The sequence below is a fragment of the Seriola dumerili genome, unplaced genomic scaffold (genome assembly GCF_002260705.1).
Source record: "Seriola dumerili isolate Sdu_G_001 unplaced genomic scaffold, Sdu_1.0 BDQW01000040.1, whole genome shotgun sequence".
NCBI lineage: Eukaryota > Metazoa > Chordata > Actinopteri > Carangiformes > Carangidae > Seriola > Seriola dumerili.
Window position 1 is genome coordinate 2,542,569 of NW_019174295.1, and position 17,321 is coordinate 2,559,889.

Sequence of the window (17,321 nt, forward strand, 5' to 3'; positions counted from 1 at the left end):
AAAGAAAGCCACGAAAAGGTGACAGGCAGGAGAAAGAAACAGATGAAAAACAGATTAGATATTCACACCCTTTAATGTTGTTCAGAGAGTGGTGTGAAAACGAGCGGTGCATCTATTTTTCTTCACTGATCACTAACAGAGCCTCAGAAATGTGTGAAATGAATTTGTGACTGAAGCATTTAAATAAGCATATTCAGCTCACTGGGATGGATTAGCCACTATGGCTGTTTTCCAAGTGTTAGGCATGAGTGTGAATGTGTGTATGTGTGTGTTTGTGTCATCTTCTTTTCTCTTCAAATGGCTCTTATTACATTTATAATAAATCTTTCATGTGAATCCACTTTGCAGAGGCCCATCCAACATTCATGCTCATCGATAAACCTCCTTTAAAAGCAGGCTAGCTCACTGGTAATACTGAGGTTTCACATATAAACGCACATCAAGGAAACCCGGGTGGTGTAAGCTACAAAGTAATGTATTACGTTTGTAAATATGCTGTCCATTCCCCCCCCCCCCTTTTGTCTGCATTCACGGTGCCTCGCGAGAACAACGCGAGCAGATGCATGCCAGGTTGATGCATGTGCCCGTAAATGAAAAAGGATTTGTTTTCCTTTTTCAGACATTCAAAGGCCTGAACAAACAGAGAAAAAGGGGAAGGCGACAAACACATGCAGATGAGACTGGATACATTAGATTGTACAAACAGTAAGATTTGACGGGCGAGTATTGTATGCAAATCATAAGCTGAAATTAATCACACATGCAGACATTCATGTTTATGTTCCTGCGAGGACCTTCAGTGGGTATAATAATATACAAACCCCAAAAGTAGTGAGGAATACTGTAATCAGGTTGCCTTTAAAACGGCTTCTGATGTTAAGCTTTGACAGTCAGGGTTTATTTTATTGCCATTTTTGTTTTCATCAAGAGTTAAGTGGGCATATATGCTGGAGAGTAAATGGAGTATATGGGCGGGGTTTGACCATGACAAAATCTTTCATCACTTATCCTCCAGTTTCTTCTCTAAACTGTTTTTGCCCAGTTTCCACAACAACAGCACTGAGAGAAATCCATGGAAACCTGCTTTTTTTTTTTCCCCCACTGGTGGTCACCACAGCTAACCATAATGCAATGCAGCACTATCTCATATTTAACCTGAGGATCAGCATTGTATTAAATGTAACACCCACTGTTTTTTCTCCTCACAAAAAAAAAAAAAAAATAATGATGCTGCTATTCCTGACTGCAGCTTCACTACAGCACAAACAAGTACAAACCTAGTGTACAGCTGGACTGTGTATTGGTCATGTAATGTGCATGCCAGTTAAGAATAATGTACATTTCTACCACTTCAGTTAATAAATTCAACAATATAATCATGCTATTTTTAACATCTGGTTAAAAATAACAATCACCTTTAATTCGGGACTGAAGAAGAGAGTCAACACTGCTGTCTGACATGATAATATTGAGGTTGCAATTCATTGAGCCTCACCTCCATCACAGCAAATAAACTACATTTATTACATGACCCTCCATCGCTAAAGGAGGCAGAGGAATAACTAAACATCAGACACACAGAGGATCCGCTGTAAATGCCCCCTGATGACGTATTAGAAACAATTTCTGGGCAATAATTTTGAAAGGGAAGCAGCCAGTGGGATAAAAGGGATAAAAATAAACACTCTGGGCGACCAATGGTGTAACTCTATCGCTCACTCACTCAGTCACACAGTCAGTCACAGACATTCACAAAAAAAACTTGTTCACCTAATGAGTGGTCCCACAAAGCTGGCTAGTACTAGTAGGTACATGTGAAATAATGTGAAATAACAACACTTTACCATGAAGTAGATGCTTTCTTAATCAAAACTGATTATATGTATCAGCATCAGTGAGCCCTGTTCCTCACCTCACCTTAAACTAAAATAAAGCTACGCAGACACCAAGTTCTGATTCAAACTATTCATCCTCTTGGAAACATAACTGTGCTTCGTAAATGTCATGGAAATCTGCCACTGGATTTCGATATTTCTCTTGTGGAGATGAAAATTTCAGCTTTTGTGGCGTAGGAGGGCCATGACTATCAACAGCCAATTCCATCGCAATTTGTTACAAGTTGTTTTCTTGCTCTGGAACACTAGTTTGGGTTGAACAGGTAGTTGTGCAGACAAACTGACCTGAAAAAAAGTTAAAAAAAAAATATTGCCAATTTTGGGCTGTGCCAGCAGCAGAATGAAAAAACAACTTTAAAGATAAGATTTCAGCCTTGGTTGATCAGGCACTTTGTGGTTGTGGCATGTAAATTTTTAATTTTACAGATTCCAGAGTTGTGAATTTTATTCAGTATGACATGCGTGTCATGCCTTGAGCAGTCTCCAACCTAGAACAAACTGTGGGCTGAAAGGAGTCATCGAATCACCCTTAATATAGGACTAAAGAAGAGAGTCAACACTGCTTTCTGACATGTTAATATTGAGGTCATGACTGCTTGTCTTCTTCATTAAGAGAAATGTGCACATGTATTGGGTCAGGTCCTGAGCTTGGGAAATGATCCGCGGCTAGTAAACATGCATGGAGCATTTCCTTGTGCATGATTTGAATTCAGGCAGACTCAAATAAAAATAAAGACTGCATACTGTACGTACTGTATATATAGAGAGGCTGTTACAGAATGCAAAAACATTGAATGGCTATATCTGGAAAAAAAATGTGTTATAATGAAGGATTATAACTTTAAAGAATTGAAAACTATAGAAATGTGTCCTCACGACAGATGGTTTCTATCCGTCTTATCTTTCTATACTGACGAGCTGTTGATCCACATCTAATAAAAACCCACAAAATCCTGCCCACAGGAGAGAGGAAGTGTTGATCTTAAAAGGGTGGAGCATCATGGTGCCAATCTTACTGGACTCCCTGGAGGGCAGAAGAGATGCCTTTCCTGGGGTTGCACTGAGGTTCTTTCTCAGCAGGTGGAAATATACCCACCCTAAGGCCTTCTGATCTCTGTGGAGATGTTCCTCAGTGCTACAGTCCCTTGTGTTTGTGTCTCCATAACACACACACACACACACACACACACAAACTCACAGATACAAAGAGTATGCTCACAAACACACGCAAATTCTGTTTATAGCTGCAAACTTTTCTCCCCTTTGTTCTGTATTGTAGTTTATTCCTCTATTGAAAGCAAACACTACAGCAAGCTGAGTTTGGCTGAATGTAAAATATACAATTCATCATAAAATTTATGATAGCAGGTACCTTCATGCTCATTATACCATAAAGGTCATTTCACATCGAGGCGGCTAAGGTGGAGATCTGTAGAAGCGAAGTTCATGGGGGCAACAGTTTCTATTCTCTGCTGGTGAAATAAAATTATCTCTCCATCCGCCCTGCTTGGCAACAATAATGAGGCTGGAATACATCCCACAGGAGATGATATATCTTAACCTGGCAAAAGTACACGTTGTTAACAATCCTCCATTTATCTCTCAGAGCAAGGACAGGGCAGAAAAGGACAGTGCAGAAAGAAAAGAAAAAAAAGAGTTGTCATGGAATGAGCTTTAATTTATGCAAGGAGTCGGGAAGAAGGAAAGGAAAGGAAAGGAAAGGAAAGGAAAGGAAAGGAAAGGAAAAGAAAGGACGAGGGAAGGATCAAAAAGATGTGACAAAACAAAGACAAAGATGGAGAGGAATGAGCAGAGGAACAGCACAGTGGTTATCAACCAAATACAGGAAGCAAACAATGAAGTGAGAATCCACAGACAGAGCAAGAACAAACTGCGAATGAGCGCTGCGCTGGAGTGAGAAGGAGGAGAGAAGGAGAAGGTAGAAACAAGATGAATGACAAATGGAGGAGTAAGTGGAGGAAGAATATAAGACACTGCTTATGGCACAGACCCAGGGCTATATGGCTGTAAGGCAGTAGGAAGAGGAGAGGTGGCGTCTTTGATGAACAGAAAAAGCAGGTTAGGTGCAAAAGGACCAAGCGCTCTCCACAGTGAGATGGGGTGAGGAGAGAGATTATGGATGAAAAGAAAAGAAACGTGAGACGGATTAAGCGGGTTGACAAGTCAGCGGGACGAGTGTCACAGGAGAGAGGAGAAAGTGACAGAACTCAATTAAAAGGAGCACAGCAGGTGAGACGGAGAGCACACACCCATGAAGAAGCAGAATTAAAGCTGAAGGTTGATATCTTAGTCATGTTTGGATTATTTTTTTAATTTTTTTATTTTCGTAAGAAGCGAGAAAGCAAGGTATAAGCTTGGAAACAGCGGTAGAAGAATCCAATCTGATCCCCACGCTCCTGTCCGGCCCCGTTCTGCCTTAGCTCTGCTTTGCGGGGGCATCTTTGAACCTTGATCTTATCTCTGTGTTCCTCCTTCAGTGATCCTCTCTACCTATATGTCCTGTTGTGATGGAGCATGTGTAACAGCTCCCCTCCGCCGTTGCCTGGCACCACACCAGCTTTCATCAGTAAAGCTTCTGACAACATTGCAGGGTGTGTTTCTCTCCGCTTCTCCACCCCTGACACATTTCTGTATTTAATCTATCTGCACGTACACTCTCTACTTTTACCGGGAATTTTTTCTTTTTTTTACCTTTCATTACGTTTTATATATTTTTAGATTTTTTTTTTTTAAGTAATCAATTTTCTTTTCACTTACAGGTCTGGTTTTGCTGTGATCTTTAATCTTTGTCATTTTTCTCCCATTCTCCTATTAGCAAACACACACACACACACACACACACACACACACACACACACACACACACACACACACACACACACACACACACACAGGTGTTTCTAATCGTAAAGGCTCAACTTCACCATATTAACTTTGAAATGAAACATTGAGTTTGAGCTTTAAGGGTGTTTGAGAGAGTTCATATTCTCAGTGGCTCAACTTTGTAGAGCTTAATTACTTAGTCAATCAACTGAAAATTGATTGGCAACAATTTTCATAATCTATTCATCTATGTTGCTGGTTCCTGCTTTGTGCAAATGTGCGGACTTACTTCCTCTCTGTTCCTTATGTCACCGTATTTTCAATATATTTGGATTTTAAACTGCTGTCAACTGAATTATGTCACCTTGGGCTCTGGGAAATTGTGATGGCATTTTTTCACTCTCAGCCAATTTTTTTGAACAATGCAGCGGAAAGATAACAATAGCGGTAAGTTTTTAGCTGTCCATATCAGTTAACTGACCGATGTTTGTGATTGTTCCACTATTTTCTGCATGTAGGAAAATTGGTGATAGCGTTTGTAAACAGGGGGGTCGCGGTTTTCTACACTGTTCATTTGTGCGTATAAAAAAGTTGAATGTAAGCTGGAAACTGAAAGTTGACATTTTTACCTCACACTTGCTGTTTCATTTCAAAACCCAATGTGATGGAAAAATGTGTCTTTGCTTTCATACTCTCAGACTGCCCTGAATCGTCAACCTCATCAGTGTTTTCAGCTTTTTACAGAAGTGACAAAAGTAAACATTTACGAAAAATAGTGAGGTGATTTTTGAAACTTTTTAGACTTTGTAGCTTTGATTCCCTAAAAAACAACAAAAAAAAAACAACTAATAAACATAAAACATCCTATCTCGATGTGTGTTTCAATGGTTGTGTCCTTGGCTTGTAAGTCACAATCACAAAGGCAATGACATCAAGCGAGTCATATTACAATTTAAGCACTATCTGCAGTACGTGTCTGCTTTAATAGCTAAATGACAATCACTGATATCAAGGCTTAAATGAGGCGACTCATGTAGAGGCCAGTTGAGGACACCCATCAAACACACTACAGAACTGTCCACTGTGGAAAGGAGAGATCTCTGAAAAATCATTAAGGCTTAAGCCGAACACATGAAAGCTAAATTAGCAAAGAGGAACATAAGTGAAGCCTCAGCAACATTGACTCTTAATGAGATATTTGCTTGACAACAACACAAACTACAGCTTTTCAAACTCAACTGACAGCAAAAATCAATCAAAGGCACCGGTACTGAAGGGAGTATTGGATTGAATTGAATTACATTGTATGGTGTTCCCGCTATTTTGTCCATTTCAAGTGTGTTGCCACTCTATTATTGGTTCATTGGCTCCATTCCTCTGTTCACCAGCCCAGCAAATTGAAATCTATGAACGTTATTAGACTTTGATCAGTTTCTGTTTTTCATTCTGAGTTGCCCTAAACTGGACCATATTTCATCATCTGTGCCTGAAGGGATCCACACTGGGCCTAAAGACACACAAATGCATAGAAATGCGTACATGCAAAAGCATACATGCACAATTTATTTGAGCAAGGAGAGAAAATAGTGTCGTCCGAGTGACTTAGATTTGTTGATACGAAGTAAGGTTAAGGTTACAAATAAATATTTCTCATCCATAATCACTTAATCTCTTTTCTCTCAACTCTCAACTCAACACGTTGGAGTGACGTCGGCCTAGACCACTTTCACATCGATGCTTTCTAGCACCATGTTGACATACCATGTTAGATGTTCATTCAAAAAGCAGGCTTGATTGTGAATGTGTGTGTGTATGTGTGTGTGCGGTCAGAGATAAACAGGTGCTCACGCACTGACTGTGCAAAGAGATGAGAGTCAGAACGCAGGCTTTCATGTGTGCCCATGAGATACACTCCAAAACCTTCCTGAGAGGAATCACACACACAAACACACGCACTTACACACACACACACACACACACACACACACACACAGACACATACATTTAGACAAGTCTTAAAGCTCACATAAACTGCCACACTGCGATGCTAACACCTGACCAAGCGATTAACAGGGATCAGAAGGACGTTGAGAGGTGGGAGAGAGTAAAAGCTGCTTACAGCTGCTGCTTCTCGCAGAGCGTACGAGCTGAAGCATGATAAAGTCAGGGCTAAGAGGAGCGTTCAGGGACAGGGAAATCAGCAGCATCGTCATCCTTTCATCCTGCACAAACACTCATGCTGTGTCTCGATTTGCGTAGCCTATTTCCACACTTACACCTGCCGGTTTGAGTGCATAAATGTGTTCACACGCTACAGCAACATGCAGTGCACTATAAGTACGCGGATGGTGAACTCAAAATGGCCAACAAGTTGAGTGTAAACTGCTGGACACTTCTTGCCCTTAATGGTCGCCATCTTGGCTGTGCAGTGGAAGAAGAAGTCGTTGGTGCATTTCGCATGTAATATAGGTCACACACGGAAAAGCAAACAGTATTTTTAAGCTACGTGTGCAAAGAAGCCGGCAGAAATTCTGTGAGTACACTAATGCAGTGGTTCCCAGGGGTCTTTGGGGAGGGGGGGTAATTTATTTTCACTATAATTCCATCCATAAGTAACACAATAACAGAATCTAGCTATTTTGGTCACGGGTTTCAAACACCTTCCTTGATGTGAAATAACTTTGAGAACCACTGCACTAATGAAGCAAACTAACACACAGCATCAGACGTAAGTACAAAAACATGCTCCAGTGTTTCAACACCAAATCACCTATATCTGCTGGTCAAAAAGCTCATTAAAAACTGCAGCATTGATGTTGCAGGCTGGATTTGAGATGTGATGAACACAGAACCAGCAGTGTGTTCTCTGCGCTTTGTACACTCACGAGTGTTGCAACCGGCATTATGATCATTTTATTTTTTTAAGTCTGCTGAAGATTCACTTACTGTCAGACTCTTGTGTCACTGTTAACTGCTGTGACAAGACATTTTACAGCCTAATATGGCTAAAATTTTATCTCTAAGGCAGGTGGACATCTACCTTAGATTGTGATAAACTTAATTTTAAGAGCCAAACAGGTTTAATTTGGAATGAAATGTAACAGCCGCTTTTTTTCTTCTCACCAATGGACGGATTTTCCCAGGAACCAGACACTGATGTGCGTATTTCACAAAGCCAAGAGCACACTATGTCACTTAATGTGAAATTGCGAGAGTGCAGCTTTGTATTTTTTCTGATCTTAATGTCATCTCAGTCTCTTGCCTTTTATGCTGCAGTTTAGGGCGCTGACGCATCAAACCCACCTACATAAAGCAACTTGACAAAGAGAGACTGACATATTGGCTCACTCTGCCTCTCGTCTACTGTCTAAAGTTACATTATACACTGCAAGGACCATACTCTAAGCAGCTAGCCAACCTTTTTCAAAGCCATTGTGATTCTGATTAAATAGTCCTGCGATACGTAACAAATACGAATTGAGAATATATATGGTATAAAAGTTACACTCTCCACCAAGAAGTTTTCCTTTGTACTTAAGTTGTCAGCTTGTGCATAGAAAGTAAAAGGAGGTGAAAAAAAAAAACTGCACTAAAAGGATCAATTCCCCCAGAAGAGCAGCCAGTCAGACTTTGAAGCCAGTTCAATGTGCTCAGTTGGTCAAATGTGCACTTAAAAGCGCCAACAGTGCTGGACACACTGTGAAAACTACAGGCTTGTTGGCCATACACCACTGAATGGTTTACTGTCATCTTGGGTGTATTAGAGCCCTAGATAACAAGTCGAACAGATATAAACAGACCAACATTCATTCAGCTTTTTTTCATTTAGAGACAAAGAGGCAATGGGATAATTTTCAAACTAATGATAGTGACGTTGTTTTAGCAATGATTTGATCTAACCTCAGCTACGTCACTATTATTTATGCTGTTCTCTCTTTGTGGATTTTGTGGTATCCGCGGTTCAATGCGATGTATTTTTATTGCCTTTTGACATGCACTTGTTTTGATTCCTATTTCATGTCCTCTCTGTGACATGCTGAGAAATCACTTGCCCATGTGCGAATCAAGGAAAATAGCATGTTGCTTCACAGGCAATCTTGCAGCAAAAAAAAAAAGAAAAAAAGAAATTCTTTTCTTGGCATTGTTTTCCTGTATGTGCTGGTAAATAAAGACTTACATCTCTGCAACAGCCCTCACAGCCATCTCATATAGTCTTCTCAAATTCATAACAAAAATTCATTTTGTAAACTCCAAAATGACGTGAGGCCAAACAAAATTACTTTGACTTTGAGGATAAATCTGGTTATACTGAGTGCAGGAAATGTTGCAATTGCTTTTTGGTTTCAGCTGTGGTGAGTATATGTATTGGGGAGCAGCAGACCAGGCGATTGTGATGTATACATAAGACTCTGCAGTGAAGAAAATGACAATACTGGGGACACTATCAACCATCATGCAAGCAAAAACTGTGAAAAATAAGGTTGGGGTTTTGTGTTATGTCCTGAATTCCATTGCATTTTGAAAGTAATGTCTCTGCACTTTTTCCATTAATGCTAGTTCAACACAGAAAAAGAAACACAGAGCTATGAAAAACCTAATATTAACAGTAGCGTAAAGTAATGAAAGTTTAAATGAATGCTACTGTGAGGCTGCAGCCACGCTATGTTTGTGAGGTTGTACTCAGGCACAGCGGTGGCTTGGAGCTAAATGCTATTTTTGCTCCTCTTTTTTATTTAAATGTGTAAGAATCACTGGGGGCATGCCCTCATTTTCAATGATGTCAAGAGTACACTTAAAACAGAATAAATGCACAAAAACACACAACAGCAGAACACATTAAAAACTGTTACATTCAAGAGTGGGGTAATGTCAGCACGCTAACATACTCATGCTAATATGCTTTTGCTAATATGACGTTTAGCAGGTAGAATGTTTACCATGTTCACCACTTTTGTTTAACTTGCTAGCATGCTAACATTTGCATGAATGAACAGCTGAGGCTGATGATGAATGTTGTTAGCTTTGCAAGTATCTGGTCCAAAACAAAATATGCTAATATGCTAATCCATCCAATAGACCTAGTACTTGTTTCTCAAAATCAGTCACACTAGAGGAAAAGTCAGGGGTTCACCAGTGTATTGAAGATTCATTATCTGGGGACCATGATGATTTTAATCTGGACCGAAGTGGTGGCCCCACATAACCATCCCCAGAACCACCCAGCTAGCATGGCTAAAAACACAACGCATGTCCTCTTGCATCAGAAAGGGAAGTGAGACAGAAAGACAAACCACTCACCAATGAAAGACGTCTCTCCGAGGTAGCCTCTCCGCTTAAGCACCACCTCCAGAAACTTGTCCTCCTCGTCCACCACATAGTACTCTTTCTCCAGAGAGATCCAGGCCCAGTCCAGCCGGAACTGCTGTCCTTTCAGCTTGTTACCACCTGGACAAAATACAGTATATAAGCACATACAAGCATTCTGTTAATGGTTTATTCTTTATCTATCTGAACTATCTGCTTCTTAAATAACCCAAGTTTGAAGGTGTAAACAACTGTTTATTAGATCTCTATGGAAAAATTGCCGTGGAGGGTCTGTGCCCATTTCTTTTCCTGATTTAACCATCAAATACTGCGTTAGGTTTTCAGTAAAAAAAAACTGGAAAGGAAACTATGAGGGGGATTTCTGTGACCCAAGGGAGCAATTACTGTAAAACTGTAATGAAGAAAAAGTGTTTTAATTATTTCCAATGTGCAGTCCAAATGTTCACAACACATCTGCTGCAGAATATTTACAGATTCATTAAAAAAAAGACACCACACAATCTTGAACCGTCCTATATGTAATAGACGGCCTTTTTCTGAGGTCTATAATGAAATTCACATACTCCTACTGCATTTTTTTTTCTTCTTGCTTCTGCAAAAATAGCACATCATCTTGAGGATCTGAGTATGCCAGCCAATCAGTGCTATAAAGGAAGGGGTTTGCAGAGTAAATGGTTGTGTTAGCGCTAGGCTAATAGTACTCAATAGCTGCCACTTCAACAAGCGGACAGAAAGGATGCTATTTGTAAGGATGCTTTGTGTGTCTAATTTACCCACCTACTGCCGGGGTACAGGAGAGAGTTCTGCAATAATGAATAGAAATAGTGAGAAAACATTTGTAAAACTCGAATAAAAGAAGTGGAGGAGGGTTTTTTTTCTGCTTTTGTGTTGTGATGAACAATGCTTTGCTGTGCATGGCATTCTGGTGAGTGCTGAACTAGACGTCTGAGAGTGTGTGTTTTACTTGCAGAGGGAAACGCAGGGGCGAAGGACTGTTTGTGCAAGCGTTATGTGTTGGCTGTCAAGAAGAAAATCTCATAGAATCCTATTCAAGATGATTTCAAAGATGTTTGTTCTTTCAAGTCATTTATGCCTCTTAAAGGCTGAGGCAGTACGGCAGTTAAAAGCACCAACAGCATGGCACTTCACCCCCGTCAAATGATCTCATGGAGATCATAAATGGCAGCAGGACAGTTTTGTATTTCAAACCTCCTTGTGCAAAAAAAGTGAGTGCTACGGTGTGACTAGTCCAGCATTCTCACACTCTGATAACAGGTAAAAATAAGAATATTTCCCTCGTATATATCCTGATTAATAAATAAATAATAAATAGTATCATAAAGAACGGAAATGACACCCTCCAACTCCACATCAAAGTGCAGATACAGGTCCAGCTCTGTTAGAAAGAAGCTCTAAACATGGTCTACAGACGTGGTGCTAAAACACAGCAGGGGTGAAAAGTTCAGCACTTTCCAGCTTAGCACACATAGCAACAAACACGCCGAGGTGAGGAGACAGCTAATACAATCAGAGCTCAAGTATCCTCCAAAAAGTCTGTAGGCCAAGTTCAGCCTTCACTTCGGAGTTGCAAATATAAAACCGCACACTTACACCCATGCAAACACACACACACACACACACACATACACACACACACACACACACACACACACACACACACACACACACACAAAACCCACACTCACACCCACACACACACACACACACACACACACACACACACACACACACACACACACACACACACACACACACACACACAAACACACACACACAAACCCAGCTCTTCCTTTTCAACTTCGCTGCAACCTTGACTTTCAGCCCAGCTCCCTGAAAGTAAATGCAGCATAAGCTGCCTGAAGTCTTACAGTGTGCGTGTGTCTGTGTTTGTGTGCATGTTTGTGAGTGTGTACCAGTCCTACTGTGTGACCTCCCACTGGAGGTGAGGAGCTGCACACAGACAATAGGGATCTGAATCGGTGGGCTTCAGACTGCCTCATTCCTCCAGCCTTTCGAAGGATAAAAGACTTCTCATGTGTGCTGACCATTCAAAAAAAAAACTGCTTTGAAATCATCCTCAATAGAGCTAAATTCACTTTACGCCTTCTTTCAAAGGCTTTTCTAACAAAAACTCACCACAAGGGTTTTTTTTTTTTTTTTACCAATTAGGGATCACAGTTTCTGTACAACAAATTTCGAGGATCTGGGCACTGAGAAATCTACAGAGAAACACTCTGATACTATGGTTTTGTTCTTCTTTATGGAAAAATCACAGACAGCTGTCCAGTCAGATGAAACTACTTTTTAATCAAAAAGGCAAATTACTTTAATGCACACTAAGAATGTTTGTAGGTCTACATGATGCTCATATTAAGTTTGTTACAGCTGCTGGTTTTTCATCATTCTCTCCTGAAGTTCAAGATACGTGAACGGTTTGTTGCATGTCATCATGAAAACCACCATATCTTGTTTGACTCAGTGTGAGACAGTGTAGACTCAGCTCCTGACTCAGATAATGTCGGTCTGGTCAAAGAAGATGGGCTTTGGCGAAACAGGTATTTTTATTATTATATTTTCTTGTGGCTCACAAAACTTTGGGATTTAACTCTCTTCGCCCCATTTTACATCACACTCCAAAAGAAACATTCCATTGTTTAACCAATATGTTTTTGTGTAATATTACTGAAGCAAATGGTGTTGTGTGAAAGCCTTGCTTGCAGTGATGAAGCAGTGAGAATTATATTAACCAACACTGCCTCGGTAGAGCTTTATGGTTTCTTTCATCTCACTGTTTTGGTTTTACGGCCGACATATTACAGTATGGCTCAGCCTTAATGCTGTCTTTTGCAGATTAACCCACTGTATTCTACCTGCCCAACACCAAACAGTGCATGGGAACGCTAAAAATCCAAATATCAGAAGATAGTGAGACCTAACCAGAGCTACAGTGATTTATAAACTTACAATCCTCTGCTGGGCAGAGACGCAACTTTGAACGAATGCTAATGCTGCTGCTTGACTGCTGGGTGTAGATAGACTTTCAGCTTGTTTGGTCATGGGAAGTGTCACTCCTATTTTAAATAAAATGGCTTTTTCATACAAAGATGATCAGTCAAGCTTTCATCGCACACTAACCCACACCTCTCTTTTCTTGGAGACCCTCAACCTCTAAAACAAACCCATCATGAAAGTACAACCACTCAAAAGCACATCAAAACAAGTGTTACTGACCCTCAGCTAGGCCTGGGTATCTGCTCTGCTTCTGAACATGCTGCTAAGCTTCAGCCTAGATTCTCACACTTTGGGCTTAGGGAGAGGATCGAGTCTTTCAAGTCATAAAACTTGAGGCTATGTAAAGTCAAGAGATCTTAGTGTTAAAGTCAAAGTGGAGTTGAAAGTAATTTTTTTGAGTTTATTAAAGCAGAATCTGTTATCGAAATTCTTGATCTGATTCTGACTTGAGTCGAGAGTCTTGTGATTTGAGTGCACAGAGCTGTCACGCATGTTCTGTCTGAGTCAGCTTAAGAGCAAATGGAAAGTCAGAGTTTAGTGAAAAAGAAATTTTGAAAAAGGATAAAACAGCAAAACAAATATCTGAACATCAGCAGCATTTTTCCCCCTATATAATGATTCTCATACTGTGTAACAGCCAAGCAAGAACCAACTCAGGTTATTTCTCACAACAAAGCCTGAACCGCTGTGATTACACCAACCAACCAAACCAACATTACAACCACTTAACTTCCTTTCTTCAGCTCTGCTGATTGTAGTCTATGTCACTAAGAGTGTCCACTCAATGCTTTACACAATATGGTATAACCTATTTTATGCTGTTTGCTGTATGTTACATGTCACTGAGCCATATAATTAACTTCCTTCTCGCGACAATAGACAAATCAGACTGAAATCATGACACAATAAATACATAAAAAATAGTCTGCACAAAGCTGTCACATTAAATCTTCAGATCAAATCTCTGAAAATGCTTTTCCAAACTCTTTTCCAACACAGACTCGTGTTTGTGTAGCACGCACAAATAAAAGGTGAAGCTATCATTCGTAGGTTTTGGGTGAATCATGTGTTTTGTTTGTGTATGTGTGGCGTTTGAGACTATTGTCTTGGAGCATGTGCTGTAACAGTCAGCATCGCATGTTAAAGGTCCCATATTGTATGAAGAGAGATTTCCATGTTTTTTTTTTCCATTATAAAGCAGGGCTAAGTTCCATATCAATACTGTGAAAGTATCAAAACGCTCAGTCCACAGAGAAATGCACACAGCCTGTATTCAGAAACTGTGTCTTAAAACAAGGCATCAGGTCTTCTGTAACTTTGTGATGTCCCAACAAGGTAGTCATCACCCTGAGCCGTGCCCCAAGCCCCGCCCATCTGGACCCAACATCCAAACTTGCAGGGTTTGGTTTCTTTCAGTGTTTACCCTGTTCAACCCTGCTGTTACTACAGCTCTGGAGAGAAGCCTGAGAGAGGAGGAAGTAAAACCACATGGAGATGGTTTTTGGTTCTTAAAAATATATCTTCTTATGGATCAACACTTCAAATAAAATACTGTGAAAAATATGGGACTTTTAAAAATTGCACTTAGATTGACATAGATTTTTATAATTCAAAGTTTAAAATTAGGCTTTTAGCTTCACGCTTAAAAAAAAAAAATCAGGGCTGTCTCATCCTGAGTTTCTGTGTGTGTACGTGTGTGTGTATACATGTCTGAGATTTCACCCCCAAAATCAAAGGAAATTTTTTCACAGCAAGACGATGCGCTCTGCTGTTCAGTACATCTGCTGCTGGCAGTGTGGCCCTTCCCTCGCTGTTACGTCTCCATCTACCTTGAGAACTCCTTTGTATACGATTCCAGAACTCCCAGTGCAATTGGCAACCAAACAGCTATATGCAACCAACCTTTGAGAAGCATTGGACCGGGACGTAATCGCTAAATCTGCTATCTATTCATTCAGTTGACAAGATGTTCCTTTTCACGAGGCACGTGAAACACTTTGACACTCTCCCTCTGCTAAAATAGACTAGCAGTAATATTTCAGTAGTAATAGGAGCGCACGCACCACCCAGCTGACAGGAGTGGCACTCTAAATAAATTTTGATGGCTGACAAAATACAAACATCTCACTCCCCCTCAGGATGTTTTAGTACCTTTTAGTTTATCCTGACAGATGTGCAGTCGTCACACTGGTGGGCATGGCATTTGGCAAAGAGGATGGTAAAGACTGTGAAGGGTCCTGCACTCACCTGTTCCTTTAGACTACAAGGTGTGTGTATGTGTTGTGCTCGTATATCAGACTGAAAGCTGGTCATTTTACAGCCCTTTAGCCGTTTACTGCCCAAGGCGAGCAGCATGAGAGTGAATACCTCCTGAGGTGTCTTAGACATCAGTAGGCTGACCAGGGAAAGTACGTTTATTTAAAATGCTGCTCAACTCGAGGGCAAATTGACATTAATGTGCATGAGGTTTCTTTGTGGTTAATTCACCAGGATCAAATACATTTTGACTGTCTCCACTGACACTTTTACACGAGCGCAGGTAATTATTTCCACTCGTCAGTGCGTTTGATCAATCACTTCACACGACTTCACAACCAAATCCAAAATGCATGGATATCTGGGAGACTATATATATGCATTTGTATGCGTGTGTGTGTGTGTGCCTGTTGGCAACAAAGGAAGTGAAGTGTACATACAATTAACCACCGCCCCCGCACCCCCAACCCCACCACCACACAACCTGCCCTGAAGAGATAAAAGTTGCATGCGCCAGGATAATGCATTGTTTCCTTCCTACGTTCAATAGCCATCAGGCATGGCTGCGGTGCAGAAACACCTCAAGCAACCTCGCACATGACACTATAAGAAACTGACATGTAGGGCAGAGATTCCTCCCTCCTTTGAAGTTCTTGTGATACACTTAATAACCTTGAGGTTTTTCACTGATGTCTACAAAAACAGCCGTATATGACCCTGAGCGTAGCTAACGGGGAAAAGGCTTGGGGACAAAGAAATGGCAGCTTCCTTAAAAAGGTGTATGCGTGTGTGTCTGCACTTGTAGCTACAGCTGCGCATGTGTGCATACATACGTCTCCATCTGTGTGTCTGTGTGCGTTTTGAGTGTCAGATGAATAATAACACCTAAAAGCATTTGTCGTCCCGCAGGATTTTTTTTTAGTTTTTTTGTGCACATCACAGAGGCAGAACTGCGGCGCGCCTATCACTCCACACAAGTCTCCCCATGCCGTTAATATAATATTTAACAGAGGGATGGGTTACTGAAATCCCTGGTTCCTCCTTGCCACTTTTTCTTTTTCCTATGCTCTCATTTCCCTCCATTGTCTCCTCCAACTCTTCAGATGTTCATGTTTACTTCAGTGGCTTGCCATACTTTTAGATGTATGGTTTTTATTATTTTATAATAAAGCAGAGCTCGGAACAGCTCCCCAGCGCTATGTACTTTCATACTGCAATGTGAACAGAGAAGTGCAGAATCACATTTACACTGTGATGCTTATATGATTAACAGTAAATATAAATTAAAGGTCCATTAGAATCTATTAAAAATGAAATAGCAGGAAACAGACGGTTCATGACACATGTTAAGACAGTAAAAGAGAGAATATGAGGTGGAGCTGTCACTTTCATACAGTTTTATGTTGTACAGAGAAAATCATGAGGAGGGAAGACAGGGGGAAAATTGGATGAAATAACTAACTTTTAAGATTTTTTAAAAATTTAAATCATAACATTTCAGTGGCAAAATAAATGTTGCAAAGACTCATCTTTTTGTTTATTCGTCAGATTAGAGCGTGTTTGGTCATGTTTGTGTAGTGGATCAGTTGTCAAGCTTAGAGAAACACAGAATCACAGATGATTAGCATGATGAAAAAAATCCCTTCACATCTCTCAACAAGTCTCATGCTCTCATCTCGACGCTCTAATGAGATGCAGATCATCGCCGGGCGACATTCGCAACTGCAGAATGTGCCGTAATTCTACAACAGAGACATCCATCAGTGCCAGCGCTGACAGACAAACACGGCGGGAAGAGACAGCAGGACGAAACAGCAAGGGTGTGACAAGTAAAACCAAATTCTGATGCCTCAGACAAGAGGCGATGCTCAGCACAATAAACCGCAACATGCTTTGAGATTAAACTAAACGAGACGGGGAGGGCAACATGTTAAGACTGTACCTCAAGAGGAAAACAGGACACTGATA

At 40.6% G+C, this 17,321-nt stretch overlaps 1 protein-coding gene across 2 annotated transcripts in view; it reads right to left on the reverse strand.

The window, feature by feature from the left end:
* frem2 (FRAS1 related extracellular matrix protein 2) overlaps positions 1–17,321 on the reverse strand; it is a 58,536-nt gene that overhangs the window by 26,926 nt on the left and 14,289 nt on the right. For both annotated transcript variants that reach the window (XM_022738961.1, XM_022738963.1), the window contains exon 3: positions 10,038–10,184. In XM_022738961.1, the coding sequence (XP_022594682.1) occupies positions 10,038–10,184 (147 nt within the window). The remainder of the gene's footprint in view (positions 1–10,037; positions 10,185–17,321) is intronic.